The sequence below is a fragment of the Ursus maritimus genome, unplaced genomic scaffold (assembly GCF_017311325.1).
Source record: "Ursus maritimus isolate PB19 unplaced genomic scaffold, ASM1731132v1 scaffold_21, whole genome shotgun sequence".
In the NCBI taxonomy this organism is placed as follows: domain Eukaryota; kingdom Metazoa; phylum Chordata; class Mammalia; order Carnivora; family Ursidae; genus Ursus; species Ursus maritimus.
Window position 1 is genome coordinate 1,411,287 of NW_024424564.1, and position 16,679 is coordinate 1,427,965.

The 16,679-nt window shown below is 47.6% G+C and overlaps 1 protein-coding gene across 14 annotated transcripts in view; it reads right to left on the bottom strand.

Moving 5' to 3' along the window:
- Positions 1-16,679, bottom strand: part of R3HDM2 (R3H domain containing 2) — a 155,663-nt gene that overhangs the window by 4,219 nt on the left and 134,765 nt on the right. For 9 of the 14 annotated variants that reach the window (XM_040637165.1, XM_008683905.2, XM_040637166.1 and 6 more), the window contains 8 exons: positions 14,998-15,173; positions 10,875-10,976; positions 8,722-8,964; positions 8,063-8,189; positions 7,651-7,811; positions 7,022-7,176; positions 5,761-5,861; positions 358-527 (listed from right to left, as the gene is read on the bottom strand). In XM_040637165.1, the coding sequence (XP_040493099.1) occupies positions 358-527; positions 5,761-5,861; positions 7,022-7,176; positions 7,651-7,811; positions 8,063-8,189; positions 8,722-8,964; positions 10,875-10,976; positions 14,998-15,173 (1,235 nt within the window). The remainder of the gene's footprint in view (positions 1-357; positions 528-5,760; positions 5,862-7,021; positions 7,177-7,650; positions 7,812-8,062; positions 8,190-8,721; positions 8,965-10,874; positions 10,977-14,997; positions 15,174-16,679) is intronic. The other 5 variants (XM_040637168.1, XM_008683951.2, XM_040637167.1 and 2 more) reach the window with 1 other exon arrangement.

The window sequence follows — 16,679 nt, forward strand, 5'->3', positions numbered from 1 at the left end:
AAGTATAGAATCTCAAGTAGACTCCCTGCTGAGCTCAGAGCCCCACGAGGGGCTCGATCTCATGATGTGAGCCAAAATTAAGAGTCGGATGCTTAATGGACTGAGTCACCGAGGTGCCCCCATTTGTATTATTTTAATATCCACTTTTTGACATAGTGTTTTAAGTATTCTCTTGGCATTTCCAAATACGCATCCCTTAGATCTTAGGTTCCTTGAAAGCAGATGTTCTCCTCTATTTATGATGATTTCCCCCAAAGAGTCCCTGGGAAAGACAAGTAGAAGAGGCTGCTCGGTCAATGGCAAAGATTATTCCCCGAGAAGAATCTGGTCTCCTCCTTGCTGGGCTGCAGGACTCACCTGGGGGCTACTGTCAGGATTATATAGGTCTCCAGGTTTCTGCCCACGCTGGTCCATGCTGTAATATTTACAGTGACTCCACTGGACCATGGATGGGTTCTGGGGGGGCTGGGGTCCATTAGGGACATTCAGCTGCATGACCACCACGCCTGGTCCAGAAGGTGACACTCCTGAGGGGCAGGACGAAAGGAATTAGTTGTGAATTCAAACTATATTTTGATCTTCCACCTAACCCTGAGTGTGAAAGCCAGTAAGCAATCTACCCACTCGCCTCAGGGTCACTTAAACTGTGTCTTGCCAGGAATATGAGATAGTTGCTGATTTAGTTTCTGACTTCCCTCTCCCCAAACCAGTAAAAGTTTGAGTGGAAGAGACATGGGTCTCAGATGCCAATGCTCCCTTGGCCTTCACTTGGTGAGGGGCACTTTGGTATGCCTGGCAGAAAACTACTCCATTTGGTCAAAACCAGGTATTACCAAATGCCCAGGTCATATTGCTTAAGTGTCTGGGCATGGTACAGGTCCCAGCCTGGGGCTTGGGCCAGGGCCGCAGGCATGTGCAGGCTTTTCTGGTAAGGGCTGCAGCTAGGTCAGTGATCTCTGGTTGCTCTGGAGAAGATGAATGCACACAGCTTCCCTAAGGCAGGCCAGGAAGCACTTGAATGGGGAATGGCACGGAGCTGTAGGTCACATTCAGGAAATGACAAATAATTCAAGGTGCTGAGGCACAGGGATTGCGTAGGGGAAGTGGGACATATGTTTATTCACTTATTCAGCATTTATTGAACACTTACTATGTGCCAGTTCCCATGCTGGGCACTGGGTGTACAACAAACAAAGCGGTCCTTGCCCTTACCAGACGGACAGTCTATCAGGGACTAAGCAAACAGCTGGTGTCAGAGTTTGAAGCATGTTCTAGTAAGGGCCTTTATCCTGTAGGTGTTGGGAACAGAACTTCAGAGAGCTAACTCAAGTGGCCGGATGTAAAATGGCTGAAGGGAGGGAGGGACCAGAGGCAGGAAGACAAACTAGAAAGCCACCAAAAAAAGAACAAGGAGGTTCTGAATTAGAGCAGTGACGGTGGGAATTGAGTAGGGGGGTCAGCCTCTCTGAAGGGTTCGCTGACAGGTTCAGGTGACTGGATGTGATCCTGAGGCTTTAGCACAACCATGGGTAGCCTCACCCTCTCACAGGCTGGGGGAAGCAAAGAGCTCAATGTGGAAGAATATTAAGTCCTGAATCCTCCTTGTGGTGAAAAGCAAGGTAAGGGATCAGGGAGAAGCAGTCTGAACGACAGTCCCTGCTGGGAGGGATGGGCAGGAGCCCTGCTTCCCCACAGGGGACTGTCCAGCCTGAGAGTCTGCTCTTGACCTCTCAGGCTGTATCTGGTGAGGGACAGGCCGAGTCCATGTGCGTGTGGCGGGAGAGAAACGGGACTGGGGGCGGCCAGCTTGAAAGCCTGCTGCAATGCTGCTGTCACGGCTCGGTGCTCGGAGGTTGCCACTGCCACCGCCGTCACATTGGTTCCTGGGACGGGAAATGCTGCAGCCTCTGCCCTGGGCACCAGTCATGCTGGGAAGTGGGCATGATTGCTTTTCTCAGGTAGCATCGGTCAAAGGGAAGGAAAGGAAGTGGCAGGAGGCCTGAGAGAGCAGTTCAGGAGACACAGCATCTGTCGTACCCTATTCTCCAGTTAATTTGTGGCCCCCACCCTCTGGGGTTCATCTAATCAGAGAGCACAAATACTCAGAGCGACAGGCTCGCCTCTCCCCATCGTCTGCCACAGGGGACAGGGTATTCATCAGCATGGCTTGTAGAAGGGCCACCAGAAAATCGAATAGTTGTGGAGTATCATACATTTCACAACTCCCTCCTTACTATAGTTGCTCGAGGCATTTTCTTTCCCCATCCAAAGAGCCCCACCTGCTCCAACATCCTCTACCAACAAAATTGCAATTGACCTTATTCAAACACCTCATTGCTACCTGAGGGGGCCAACGCAAAGATAATCAAATCTACAGCTTTCTAGAAGGCAGCTCATAATCTGAGCTTAGTGCCTCAGGCCAGGAAAGGGTGGGGGGACATGTGAGTGTGTAGGGTGTGGGCGTAAGCAAGGCGGTGGAAGCTCCTTCTCATACCAACATGTAGCGTAAGGAGCTATTAGAGGGCTCAAGGGGAGGGGGAAAGAGAACGAAGTCCTCATATTATTTTCTCTGATCCCGACAAAAACAGAGCCAGGGTTTTCAGTCCCAGCCTTGGTCCGCCCCACACTGAGTCCTCCCCCGCTGGCCTGGAGCATTGTTCCTTCACTCAGCAGGGACACAGAGCACTACGCTGAGGAGCTCATTTTCATGCTTCTCTTCTGCAAGCCCAAAGCAGGTGGCATCCGTTAACAGCTGAACGGTTGCTACTTCTTAATGGACATGGCAATAAAAAGAAAAGAAAAGAAAAGAAAAGAAAAAAAAGAAAAGAAAAGAAAAGAAAAGAAAAGAAAAGAAAAAAGAAAAGAAAAGAAAAGAAAAGAAAAGAAAAGAAAAAAGAGAAGAGAAAAACCACCCCACTAGCCAGTGACAGCACTTCCATATAATCAGGTTGGGGGAAGGAGCCTGGGTTGAAGTGGGAAGGGAGAGAGGGGGGTTGAATACGGAAATCAATTTCAGCCTGAAAGCTCTGAAAGGAGAGGGGACGTGTGAATGGCTTTTTAAGTGGCATCATTAAACCTGGGCAGAAAGGTCGATTGGGCAGAGCAAACTGCATAAATACAAACAGATGACATTTATGTCTAGCAGAATTGGTTTTTGTTTAGATGTTTTTTTTTTAAATCACTGAGGTAGAAGACTGATAAGGCTTCTTCCTTACCACCAGGAATCGAATCTATGGAAAGGAACATCCAGAGAAATAATATCCACAGGCATCTTTCCCATAATTACAGGATACAATCCAACAGTAACTTAGTGTTTGTCCCCCTTTTTGGTGAAGGAAAGGAATATCTTCAGGGAGTGGGAGAGAAAAGTGTTCGTTTCCGCTTTGGAATCCCCTCAGCTACAAAATGAGCCAGTAAGTATGTGAGAGGCTATTTCTGTCTATACCTCACTCTGGCCACGGTGCTGTGTCACTGTGAGTTGGGCGTCTGTGTATACGTAGCACTGCCGTTTCACGTCTGCGTGCCTCTTCCCCAGACAAGCACCTCTGGAGAAACCTTAAGGGACCTGTGGGCCATCCTTTTAGTGGGAAGAAAAGTGTTTCCTGGGGTTACAGTGCTATCTAATATCACAGTGGAGGAATTAAGGTCCAGGCCGGGGGGTAAATTGGACAACTACAAAAATGTATTAATAAGCCAGAACAGTTGTTCCAGGAACAGCCAATCTTAATCCCTGCCTTTATTTTTGGAAAAGTGACCATGTTGCTACATGGGAGAAGGGCGGGTGACTGTCCTCTGAAGGTGACATAGCAGCCCTTGTGGGCTATGCTGGCTTTCTATCTTCCCAGGAAAGCGTACACTGGAAAAGAAGGAAGAAGCACTTGTTTTTTTTAATTCCAGCTCCTCTTATATTTCCATGAGCAGAGATTGAAGACTTTTAAAATCAATGATACGATGAATATGGTCTCTTAGGTGACATGGGTGGAACAGAGGGTCCCATCACCTAGGAAGAATACAAGAGATCAGTCAGAGAAGCCTAGAATCAATCAATCAGGGCAGCTTGGAAGAAAGGACATGTAACAGGAAATTCCAAAGAAGTAAGGGAACTAGATGATGAAGAGGGCTTACTCCATTTCTACTGATTTGGGAAGAGCACAGATGACCTCCATCCAATCCCAGCCCAGACCTCTAGTGCTGCCAACTTTCAGAACAACAGCTGTTCCAGTCTGCTTAACCTAGCACTAAGTCCAGAGTAGGTACTGAAAAATTCTTCTCACTTGCTTTGTTTCTGATTCAAAGACCTTGTGTCTGAAGATGAAGAGATGCACCACAGAGACCCAATACATACACTGAGATACCACTAAGGAGTCACATAAAAATGCACATACAAGTGTACCCATATGCACACGCACACACTTGTTCTAACAAACAAGAGAGAAAATGCCCTGCAGTAGCCAGCACCACCAGAGGCTACAGCGGTTCTTGGAGCTGGTTTCTACAATTTCCATATCCCGCTGGGAATGTCAAGGTCAAGTGCCCCTGGCGGACACTAGGAGAAATAGCTAGAGAGACCAGTAATGTAATAAAGGGTAAAGGCTGTTGAATTTAAAACCTCTCAGCCTGTGAGAGAGCCATGTTTGGTCTGGATGAAGGGAGAAGTCATTGCTCCTTGAAGGTAAGAACTGATCATGTCTTATGAGCAAGATTAATTCTGGAATCCACTCCACAGCATCTAACACAAGAGTGCAAAAACTCTTAGGTGAAAATCTTATTTCTAAAATGGGGAAAACTGTCAAAATACATCCCTCTCACCAGAAGAGGGCACTCTGATATTCCCACAACAGAGGGAAATGGGGATAGCTGGAGACTGCATTAAGACACCACCCCCCGCCCCCAACGCAGAACCCCTGAGGTTGCTTTAGCTGCAGGGTAATGCTGTGCCAGGGTGGGGTGGAAGGGCAACACATGAGGGTAGCTGCATTGGTGTGTTGGGAGAATTCTTGGCAAAGGCAGAAAGTGAGAGGCTGCACGGCCTCCGCCTGGTCACCTGACGGCGGCCCCTTCAAAGAAGGCCTTTAGCCATTGAACAGGACAGCCATTTATTTCCCACCGGAGGGAAAGGAATAGAGTACAGAGACCTGTTCAAAGTGTGATATTGAGGGTGCAGGATGGGTTATGAAAAGGCAAAAGACCCAAGTTCAAGGTCTAGGATCGTGACCTCAGGCAAGCCATTTATCCTCTTTGAGTCTTAAATCTCGTCTTCACAGAGTTGTGGTGAGAATTAAAATGACACAATGTATGTGAGCACATATGAAAAACTGCCAAACGAATCTAAGATATGACTTAAAAGCATTTTATCAGCCTCCCTCACACTCCCAACAGAAAAGTAAAGCTGTCTATAGGAAGAACGAGTGCGGGAGACAGAGGTAAGCACTTCAAGTCTCAAAGGCGCGTGGGTGGTGAGTGTACTGCTGGATTTAGGGAGGAAAAAAAAAAGAAGAAAGAAAGAAAACAAGGAACCCAATCAAGGATGTGGCTTCCCAGGGATGGAGACAGGGCAACCAGCCTCCCCTCTCAAGAGGTTAACTTCAGCACCCCTGGAAAACACCAGTCAGGGCTCTGGTCTTTCCTCGTGGTGGCATTACAGCTGGGGACAGAGCCAATCCCTGAACTCTCTTGTTAGTCCCAGCTCTAGAGCACAAACCCTTCAGCAGTGTTTGCTCTTGCCGGTACCCAAGACCTCCCAATTCTTTATCCTCTTACCTGAGTACTGCTGTGGCAGCTGTGGTGGACTGCAGGGAGAGGGAGACTGAGGCATCTGGTACTGCTCAGAGCCGGGAGGTTGCAGAAACCCCACAGAAGGGCTGGGGGATGGAGAAGAGAGTAGTGTTAAAGTGGGAGAGGGAGGAGCACAGCTCCTGGCAAACAGCTGCTGCTTCCTGGGCCTCCCCTGTGGGAAGCAGAGGCAGCAGCCAGTCATTCCCAGACCAATTTGCCATGCAATTTCTAAAATCACTCATCAGTTCAAAGTTAATTATATGTATTTGTACTTGATCATCTTTCAATTAGGAAGCTGCTAATCAGCGCTACAGATGGAATGTTAGTGACACATGCTCTGCCCAACAGTGTGGAAACACCACACACATACACGTGCACACATGCATACACACACACACACACACACACACACTCTCTCTCTCTCTCTCTGAGAAACACAAAGTGCCAGAAACAGACACACAGTACCAGAGAGAGATGGGTAAAAAAGAACTAAGGAGATGTCTCATTGAGGATATTTACACAATGTTAAACAGAGTTACCTAAAGACAAAAGGGGAATCCCCCCACCCTCCAACAATACTCAAGATAACATGGAGACGAACACACAAAAAGAGAAGTAAACATACACACTGCGAGAAACACAGAATACATACAGGTAGGCCCAGACTTGACTTCTAGTTCCAGCTCAACTTCTATCTAGCTGGTTGACTTTGAGTAAGTTTCTTAATCTCCCTAGCTGGAATTTTCTCATTTATAAAAGAAGGGAGAAAAATAAAACAAGAGGAGTGGACTAAATATTTCTAAGGTGGCTTCTACCTCTAAAATTCTATCAGCTATGACCTATACTAAGATATATATAAATAGACATACAGAAATAGACCATCTGAAATTCATCCACGGATATAAACAGAGGTACACAGAAAAATTTACATATATATATATATACTCCAAATTGCTTCTCTTAATAATGAGCAGTCTCTATCCCATAGTTCTAAATCCCACCGGTAAGAAAAATAAAAAATTGGGGATACCATAAAACCTCTGTCTCTGAAGCAGGAATTTTTTTCTGCTGATAAGCTCTTATTCAAATGTCAAAACAACAAGGAGAAAAGAAAAATGAACTCCCTCATATTCTACCTGCTTTAGGGCACCACTGGAATCTTTACCCCTGCCCTTCTTTTCTTAGGCCAGTGGAAAGTTGCTGCAGGTCTATGGGAGATGTGCCCCAACTCTCTGGGAGTCCTCACCTCGTACCGTTCTGCTGAGCCGGTGGGATCACGCTGTAGTACACCGGTACGCCCCCTGCGGGGAGGCCCCCTTGCACAGACTGGCTCGCAGGGACCAACATGGGTTGCTGGAAAGGCGGCTGGACCACATTTTGCGAGTCATTACCCACTGGGACCTGGTCAGAGATAAGAAGAGAATGACCACTTGTACTCCCAGTGAGCTCATCCAGAGAATGGCCAAGTAAGTCATCACTACACCAGGACACTGACTTCCTTCCCTACCTTTAGAGATTCCTCCTACTCTCCTCATCTGAGTGAAGAAAATGTGTACAGAGCTTTCTGCACGCCCCTCTTCTCTAAACTCCTCCCCTGGGCATCTGATGTAGAGAAAGGAGCCTGACTTCACTTAGATCTTACTTTTCTGGGCCATATACTCATTTGCATGGCTGTTTAAGACCAAACAATTTAAATAAGGACAATCTTCTCAGACTCTCTGGGCTTTCTCTCAGAGGAAAAACACCTACAAGTTCTAGGGGAAAAGTGAACAGTATTTTAGTGTTGGAGTTGTCACACTGGATGATGTGGGAGACTGTCTTCCTTTTCCTCATCCCAAAGACTGGGTGATCTTTCCCAGTGCAGAATGCACCCACTTGGTACGAAGGCAGTGGAGTGTACTGAACCACCAGGCCTTGCATCTGGCCCCCCATGCTGCTCCTCTGGTTGCTGAGCAGGCCCTGGTTCTGTGGCTGCTGGACCCCAATCATGCCTTGGTAAGCCGCCTGCTGCTGGTTAGGCATCATGGGCTGTAAACCTAGGGATGGGCAAGGCAGAGAAGACATTAGCATGGTCTCAACATGTTCAGGAGGTCACATTCTCTCAGTAATTTTCCTTCTCCTGTCTGTTTTACCTTTTCTTTTTCTGGAGATCCTGGGCCCCTCTTGGGACTAATCATTCCTGTGCCTTTTTTTTTTAAACAAAAAACAAGGAAGGTACCTCTTCTCTCTTTCCCAGTCTCTGCCCTTCCCCTATTCACTGCCTTCCTAGCAGAGCAGTTTCTCTTACCAGGCTGCTGGGATGGCTGAGGCAGCTGTTGACCACGTTGGGGGCTGTAGGCCACCGGGTGAGAGAGAGGTCGATATTGCTGGTTGGAGTTAGGGTACTGTCCAGGGGGATAGTAAGAAACCTGGATCTATGGTGAGAGGAAACAGATATGTGAGAGGCTCCCTTAAATTCAACCCCAATATCCCCAACACGCATCAGGGTCTGGGCGCCTGGATGGCCTAATCAGTTAAGCATCCGACTCTTGATTTCAGCTCAAGTCATGATCTCAGGGTTGTGAGATCGAGCCCGAGTCGGGCTCTGCGCTCAGCATGGAGTCTGCTTGAGATTCTCTCTCTCCCTCTGCCCCACCCCCCAAAATAAATAAATCTTTAAATCAATAAATCAATAAATGCATCAGGGTCAATGGCCAGAAATCTGTAAATAGAGATGTTTTGGACCTGCAATTACAGCATTAATATACAAGTTTGAAACAGAACAGGAGTGATTTGTATTATACAGAAGGATGACCTTCTGACTAGAAAGACAACTCTCAAGTGCAAGGTGGGAAAATGGAAGTGGGGACAGGTATCCCCTCCGATCGATCTAAAGTAGATGAAGAAAGGATTATAATAGCGGGCAAACTGAATTAGTGATTTGAGCCAGGAGCCCATGCTGCTCACCTGCTGAGGGGGCTGCATGTAGCCCTGGGGCGGCAGGACTTGCTGAGTAGGTGGCGCATGGCTAGAAGGGGAATAGCTGGATGTGGGGAGGGGCTGTCCCGTAGAAGCCATGATGAAGCTAGTCTGCTGAGGGTGCTGGGAGATAAGTGGGGGCTGGAACAGAGCTGAGGATGGGTCAGCTGCTTCAGTAGAACCTTGGCGGCTAAGGCTCATTTGTCCAAAGGGGTTGCTGAGGTCATCTGCCTGTTGAGACAGCAAGAGAGACTTGAGAACTCAGGTCAGATCAAGCCCCCTGTATTTGGCTTCAACACAAAGAGAAAGACAGACAGAAATAGCAACCCTCTCTAGAGCCTTCTTTACTGGCACCAATTTGGGATACTCCTGCCTCCATTCCCTGGGAGGCACTTTTTAGCCCTAAGCCTCTGTCATGTGGTGTTTTAAACTGCTGTGAACTGGGCACGCCTGACTGGCTCAGTCTCTGGAGCATGTGACTATTGATCTCGGCGTTGAGTTCGAGCCCCACACTGGGTGTAGAGATATTTAAAAATAAAATCTTAAAAAAAAATTGCTATTAACTGAACAGGTACTTGAAGCCCAACTCCAGAATCAGACTCCTTACCACATACGAGATAACAATGGCCACTCTGACTACAACCTTTATCAGAATTAGTCCTGGAGAGATGGGAGCAACAACAAAATTTTCCATATATATATATATATAAATAAAAGACAGGACAGGACAAACTAATTAGGGTTAAAAAAAAAAAGATTGTAAGTCCTCCTCCATTTCCTGTCTTCCTCATGTCTCCAACCATACAAAAGGCTCTATGTTGCCACAGATCCTGTTTTTATAATAAAGGACCTAGAGACCACCTTGAGTGGACTACGGATAACGAGGTTCATGTGGCTCCCAGCTCTGCCTGTGTAGCGAAAGAACTCGTAGGCTCTCCCTCCTGCTGCTTATCTCCTTACTCCCTCCTCTCGAGGTCATTTCCACCTCTGTTCTCTGACACTTGCCTAGAGTTCTTCTGCACTTCAGGAACCACTTCCAATTCTCACCTCTGAAAGGAGGCCAGGCTGAGTGGCCGAGCTGGAGGGCAAGGAGCCTGACAGGCTCGTCTGTAATTGCCTCCTCTCTCTGCCCTCTTCTCTAAGCAGCAAGAGGAATGGACGGTGTTCCGCCTCTCACTTGTACGGTGATAGGTCAGAATTTGTTAGCTTCCCCGTTCCTTCTGCTTCCTGGACAGTAATTCACACACACACACACACACGCACACACACACACACACTGGAGCAGGACTTCTTTTGAAAAATAAACTAGTAGAAGCAAAAAACAATGTTTTCCTGTGGTTTCACTTAATTTTCAGGAATCTGATCTTCAAGTTAGCTGTTTTGCTACCTTAGTGGGGAGGAATAGATGACAAGAGTACTGGACTGCAGATTATTTTGAGGTCCACATTCTAGAGCTTTTCAGAATGGAGATGAGAGGGGGAAGGAAAGAGGGGATTCTAGTGAAAAATCAGACCGTGTGATTAACACACACACACACACACGCACAACCAGGGCTCTCATAACCATGACAGAAGTTATCAACTATGAGGTAAAACAGGTCTTCACAGGACTTGTAGTCAGGATACAAACAATTTAAACAGCACGTGCTATGCAGTACAAGTGGCTATTTTTCATATAAAAGAACACAGTAAGATAGAACACTTTAAGTTTTTACCAGTGATGCCAGAGAAATCTGCAACTGCGTTTTTATCTTCAAAGGAAATGACAGAAAAACATGCTATACAGGATGAACTGGGTTCTGGGCGTTCATACATGTCCAGAGAGGAGAGAATGAAGGATGCACACAGGAGAGCGATGAGGGACCCAGGTTAGAGCAACATCCAGTTTTGTTCCCCTCCCAAAACTCAGGGGAACTCAGTGCTCCTCTCTTATATTTAGGCGTCTTTCGATGCCTGAAGTGCTGTGACGAGGCTACTAGGATGGAGTATAGCTCCGTCTGTGCGAGCCCTTTGCTCAAGAAGAAACGCCTTTTAACACGGCCCTCCAGAAAGTGCAATTGCTTTGTCCCAGATGGAGCCCACAGACATACCACAGATACAGGCCACACGTGGACATGACAAAAAGGGGAATGGAGTTTATACCATGTTGTACTGCTGGGGCGGAGAGACTGGCAGAAGGACTTGGGGACAGGAGCCTGGAGAGAACTGAACAGGCTGCGGAGAGGGCTGCAGAGCCGGGACTGGCTGTGGACCAGCAGAGAGGCATGTGGAACAGGGAAGAGAAAAGGGAGGTACAGGGAGAGGTAGGGGGAGGGGAGCAGAGGCGGGGAGGGAAAGGGGAGGAACAACAAGGTTAATCATACAAAAAATGTCACATGAATAGCGAGGCTGCTGAACAGACTGGTGAGCGGGCCCAGGATAGCTTGCGGCTTTCGCATCTCTGACTAATAAACAATCTCTCCTACCAGACAAGACCCGCGGCCATGCACACTCCACCCCGTTAGCGACTCAGAACTCTGCAGCTGTTGTGAGCAATCTTAGGACTCTCAGAGCCAGTGCCTGCATGCTGATTCCAAACACTGCTTTTTCCAAAGCATTTTTTCTGAACACACGATTCCTGGGGAGCATGATCGTAACCCTCCTTGAATGACCACTTGAGAAGGGATTCCTGCTTCTGTAGGAGGGGTTATCCAAGGTCTGGCTCAGCTTTCCCAGCCAAGCTCCTGACTTCACACCACAGCTCTCTTGGAGGAAGTGCTCATTCACAAGGATTGTCTCCATCCCGAGGGTAGGCAAGGAAAAAACAGCCAGTTCACGCCTGGTTCCAGCTATTTCCTCCTGCTCCACGATTGTTCTGTGCTCCTCCAGGCTGTGAGGGCAGTGTGAAAAATGCCCCCATAAGCAACCAGGGAGGGATTTGGAATAAAATATAAATAGCTTCACTGTAGCTTTTATTCCTTCAGTTCCTTCACTAGCCTCAAGCAGGAAGATTTGTTTATGAGGAACATGATGAGTTCTAAACCAACTAATGGGAAGTTCTTTTTTCTCCCTCTTCTTCCTCTCCAGCCATTTCAATCACCTCTCCTGGAGAATCAGTTCTCCAGCCATAGCCCCTGATAATAAATGGGGTGGGAGAAAGGAGAGAGGCTAGGAGGGCAGGGGAGGGGGGAATAACATTTATATACATTGTTCCATTTACACACATATCTCATTACAGACTCACAATAATCCATAGTTAAGATAGTAAGGCTCAGAGGAATTCAAGCACACATCCAGGATCATACAGCTAATGTGGCAGAGCTGGATGGGAACCTTGTTCTGCTGGACGTGTATTCTTTCCACTCCACTCTAACAGGAGGGAGCAGACGAAGGAAGAAGTTAAACGGAATTACACAAACATTTTTTTGTTTGTATGATTCTCCTCCCTCCTTTCATATTTAGAAGTATGGGGGCCCAAGGTATCAGTATCATCTCTTGGCATATACCTCAGGGGAGACCCTTTCACAAGGCGACTAACAGTTCTGGAGGCAGAATCTGGGAATTAGAAGACCTCCAAAACAGAGAATGCTCCTGTTAGCTGGAATAAATAAAATCTAAGTCATCTTGGTTAGGAACAAGTTACTGAGACACCACGGTGCGGCACCTGTGACAAGCTCGCAGCTCTCCTGGCATACCTAGTGTCTGTAAGCCAGTGCCATTTCAAACACAACTGCTGGCCAGGCCGCTCAGCATGAGCTACTTGCGCTGGTAGCTTTTAAACCCATTTTCTATTATCCGGATCCTCTTCTCTCTCTTGGGGGAGAGTCATTGTGCTTCAGGTCTTACATCCTGTGGGGCAGAGGGGTGGCCATAGGTATAGCTGCCTGTTGCTTCACATTTGTGAGTTCTGAGTAAAAAAGAGGGAAGAAATGATGCTCCTTTCTTAGGCCTCTTCTGACTGAGGAAGGGTAGTGGTAAAGGTAGGTGTCTCAGTGCTATTTTTATTTTTTTATTTTTATTTTTATTTTATTTTATTTTATTTTAAAAGATTTTATTTATTTATTTGACAGAGACAGAGACAGCCAGCGAGAGAGGGAACACAAGCAGGGGGAGCGGGAGAGGAAGAAGCAGGCTCATAGCGGAGGAGCCTGATGTGGGGCTCGATCCCATAATGCCGGGATCACGCCCTAAGCCGAAGGCAGACGCCCAACCGCTGTGCCACCCAGGCGCCCCTATTTTTAAATTCTTCCACCATTCTCCTCAGTTACAGTTCTCAGAGAATCTCAAACTCCAGGGCTAGGGAACGTCTGAAAAACCAAGGGGAAGCCAAAGACTGGCCCCGAGGGATATGACTGCCACCTGCTGGTGAATGCTGGGTTAGATCACTGGCTCCTGGCTGCCTGACTGGACTCCCAGAGGGCTCTCCTCAAGAGGTCCATGCCACCTTAGGTAAATAGGGCAAAAGGTAGCCACTGGTCCTTTAATCCTCAGCCTCACCTGTTGGTTTCATGTGCTCTACTGACACATGATAGGGAGGTCTGCTCTGACAGCAGAAGTCTTCCAAGAAGGGAAAGTTTAGCACAGTTTAGCCAGCACTGTCCCCAGGCTTGTGCAAATGCCCCTTGCTACAAATTTCTGAGGGAACAGAATCTCTGTAACGAATAATGCTCCCCTGTCTCCAATCTATAGGTCCTAACCTAGTACTGGACACCCTGCAGGAGATCAGTCACTACACATGACTGACCCACTGACCCTCATGATCCAGAAGCAGGGCCAGAATGAGAAGTTTGGGATTTAGGGCCAGTCACCTAGATACTCTAAAATTCTTTCAGCCCCAAAAGGTTATTCTTGTTATCTCTTTATTCTCCTCCCACTCTTGTCTGTTTCTAGATATGGATGGAAGGAGGAGACAGATAAAGACCAAGAAGGAGAAAAGGGAGCAAGACTGTATTAAAATACACACATTTTAGAAAATGCAAACAAATATGGGGACCTTAGACAAGTGAGGCACGCACAGAAACACAGGAGGAGACAGCGAGAGAGAGAGGCGTACCCACTTAAAGGTCAGAATGCAGACCCATCAGGGAAAGCACACACACATGCCACACTTCAGTAGGGAGTGAGGTAAACTGGTAAGAATGGGACTTAATGAGGTAGATGGTGGTAGAACAAGAACGAAAGTCAGGAAAACAGAGAAACTGATTTAGGGGCCAAGATAAAGGCCTGGAATGATTTGCGTGTGGGTTACATTAAGACACAAAGCAGGGTGTCCCAGATCATCACAATATCAGAATGGGGTAGTGCTGGGCCACCCTAGGCTCTTTACAGTCTAGTTTCCAGTTCCTGGGAAACTAGTGCCTGCAATTTGCTTGTTTTACCTATGGAAGAGACAGATCCGAGGCCAAGCTGGACTAATGAGCATAGAGGTGAGGGAGCCTGGGAGTTGAATAAGAAAAACCGCAGCAGCAGAGTGCAGACATGGGCTTTCCGACCAGCAGGGAGCACCACCAGAGATACTCCAGGACAGAGGGCGGGCTCCACTCATGGGCAGCTCTACTCACGGAAAAAAAAAGTAAGGGAAGACCTCAGCGCAGCTCTCCTCAGAGTATTAAGGAGACTTAAACCTAGAACGCTAACGTTCCAGTTTAGAATACGGACTGATTCTGATGCTGATGACTTGCGTGACCGCCACAGAAACAAAACTTCACCCAAACCCTACTTGGTATCAGCCTCTATCAGTTCAGCAACAGAAGGAGAGAGTTCTTTCATGGCACGGGAAACAAAGACAACTCTGGGGGGTTTTGTGCCTTATGGCATATGTATGACAGAGGTTTTGAATATATTTCCTTTCCTCAAACACCAACTCCTAAATATGTGTTTATGGCTCCACAGTCACATGAACACATTCAGTCAGTTATGGTGGGAGCTGTGATCTCTTCAAGCTCCATATATGGACACAGTGAACAAAATCGCCTTGTGAATTACACAGGACATAGAGGGAGATGCGGCACAGCAGAAATGTGGAATGGGGTAAAAGATTCCACTGGCAGTTCTAAGAAGAGGAAGAAACAGAAAGCAAAAAGCTCCCAGACTGACTCTAGGAGCACTTTGGCCAAACCCTCGCCCTTACTCCTCTCTCCCCACAACTAACAAACAAGAAACGGAGAAGGAGTGGCAGGTCTCCAACAGATCTTTCCTGCCACCCACAGCACAACAGACATGACTGTGCTTCCAGAGCGCGCTTGAATCGGAGCGGAGGGGGTGCTGGCACCGAGTGGTGACTCACCTGTGAGATCATGTGATTATTCAAGGGTGGCTGTTGCTGAGGCGTGGGTGGGAGAGCAGGAAGTTGCGGCTGCTGCGGCTGCTGTGGCTGCTGTTGGGCAGTACAAGGGAGAAGGCCCCGGACAGACTGGGATGAGGTGACCTGGTTGCACACTTCTTGGGCACCTAGTGCCATACCTAAGGCAAAGAGGAGACCCACCAAGAGTTGTAAGCACCAGCATGATCACGCCACCCTTGGAGATGCGGGGTTCTACTCCTTCCCTGCTGCTTCTCCTCACTTCCCTTCTGTCCATTCCCCCACTGTCTCGGGAAGATGCACGCATGAGCACAGACGCATTTCAGCTGCCTTGCTGACGGGAGTCCTCATCTTAGCAGGTTTCTCCTCTCCAGGGACAGTGAATACCTTGCCCGTTGATGGCTGGATTTCAGAACTGAATGAAATGTGAGGCTGCCAAGGCACCTCTCCTGAAGGGCCTAGAATCTGTCTGTCACGACCAGACACCTGAAAACATGAATGTTTGCTTCCTGGGAAGGTGCAGATTCCTAGTCCCTTAAGAGACCTATCTTCTCTCGGATTTCTTCTCAACTTACAGCATTTCATAAAAGTTGCTGAGAAGGCAACCTTGCCTCTCCAAACACTTGCCTGTGCACACACATAAGCACAACTGTCACCCAACTATTCTCCCCATTTCCAGCCTCTCCAAGCCATGCATACATTCCCATAAAATACTCTTACTGACTATCTGCTACGTGCCAGGCATTGTATAACGAACTGAGAACACGAAGGTGAAGAGAACACAGTCCTTGCCCTCAAGCAGCACAGGACCTTCCAACAGGAGGTGGACACGCACACAACAATTACAATCTGATAAGGATAAGGGAGTCATCAGTGATATGGACAAAGTTGTATGGCAGCAAGGTTGAGGAAGCAGTAACTCACTTAAAGAGGAAGTGGGAGGAGAAATGGATTTGAAAGGCAAAGAGAAGGCTTGTCAGACCAAAAGGGGATGAAGCTAATACCACATTCAACCAATGGCTGGAGCTCAAGAGGAAGAAGGATATCTGGAAGTAAGACCGAAGTGGCAAACTGGGGTCAGGAAAAATGCTGCACTAAGTCATTTGGATTTTGTTATGCAGGGAATGCAGAAACATGAACAATTTTTTAAAGAGAGGACTGACACGATTAGATCTATGTTTTGGATTGATAAACTGGCTCTAAAAAGGGCTGAGGATGGAGCAGGGAAACCAGCTTGGGGGCTACTGTCATAATGAAATAAAAGAAGACAAAGGCCCGGATAAAGGCAGAGGCAGTGGGGTTTGAGAGGAGGTAACAGAGAAGGGCAGCAGAGACCTAACAGAGGCAAAATCTTCACGACTACTGGGGTCTTCTGAGGACAAGACCTACAGAACTTCTGGGATGAAAAGCAAGAACTCTTTAGACGCGGGAGGAGGGTGAGACAGAGGTGCACTGGGTATAAAGCGCTAAATACCCCCTGCTAAGAGAGCAACAGGAATAGATGGAGAAGGTGACCCACCCCACATCGGGAGAGCTGAAGCATGGTCACAGGGCTGGCATGTGGGACACAGGCTCCTTCTCAGTGACTGGGCTCCAGACGATCAGCCACAGCACTTCCTGCAGCTCTGGCTTATCGGTTGCTACCAACTGATTATCAACAGCTGAAC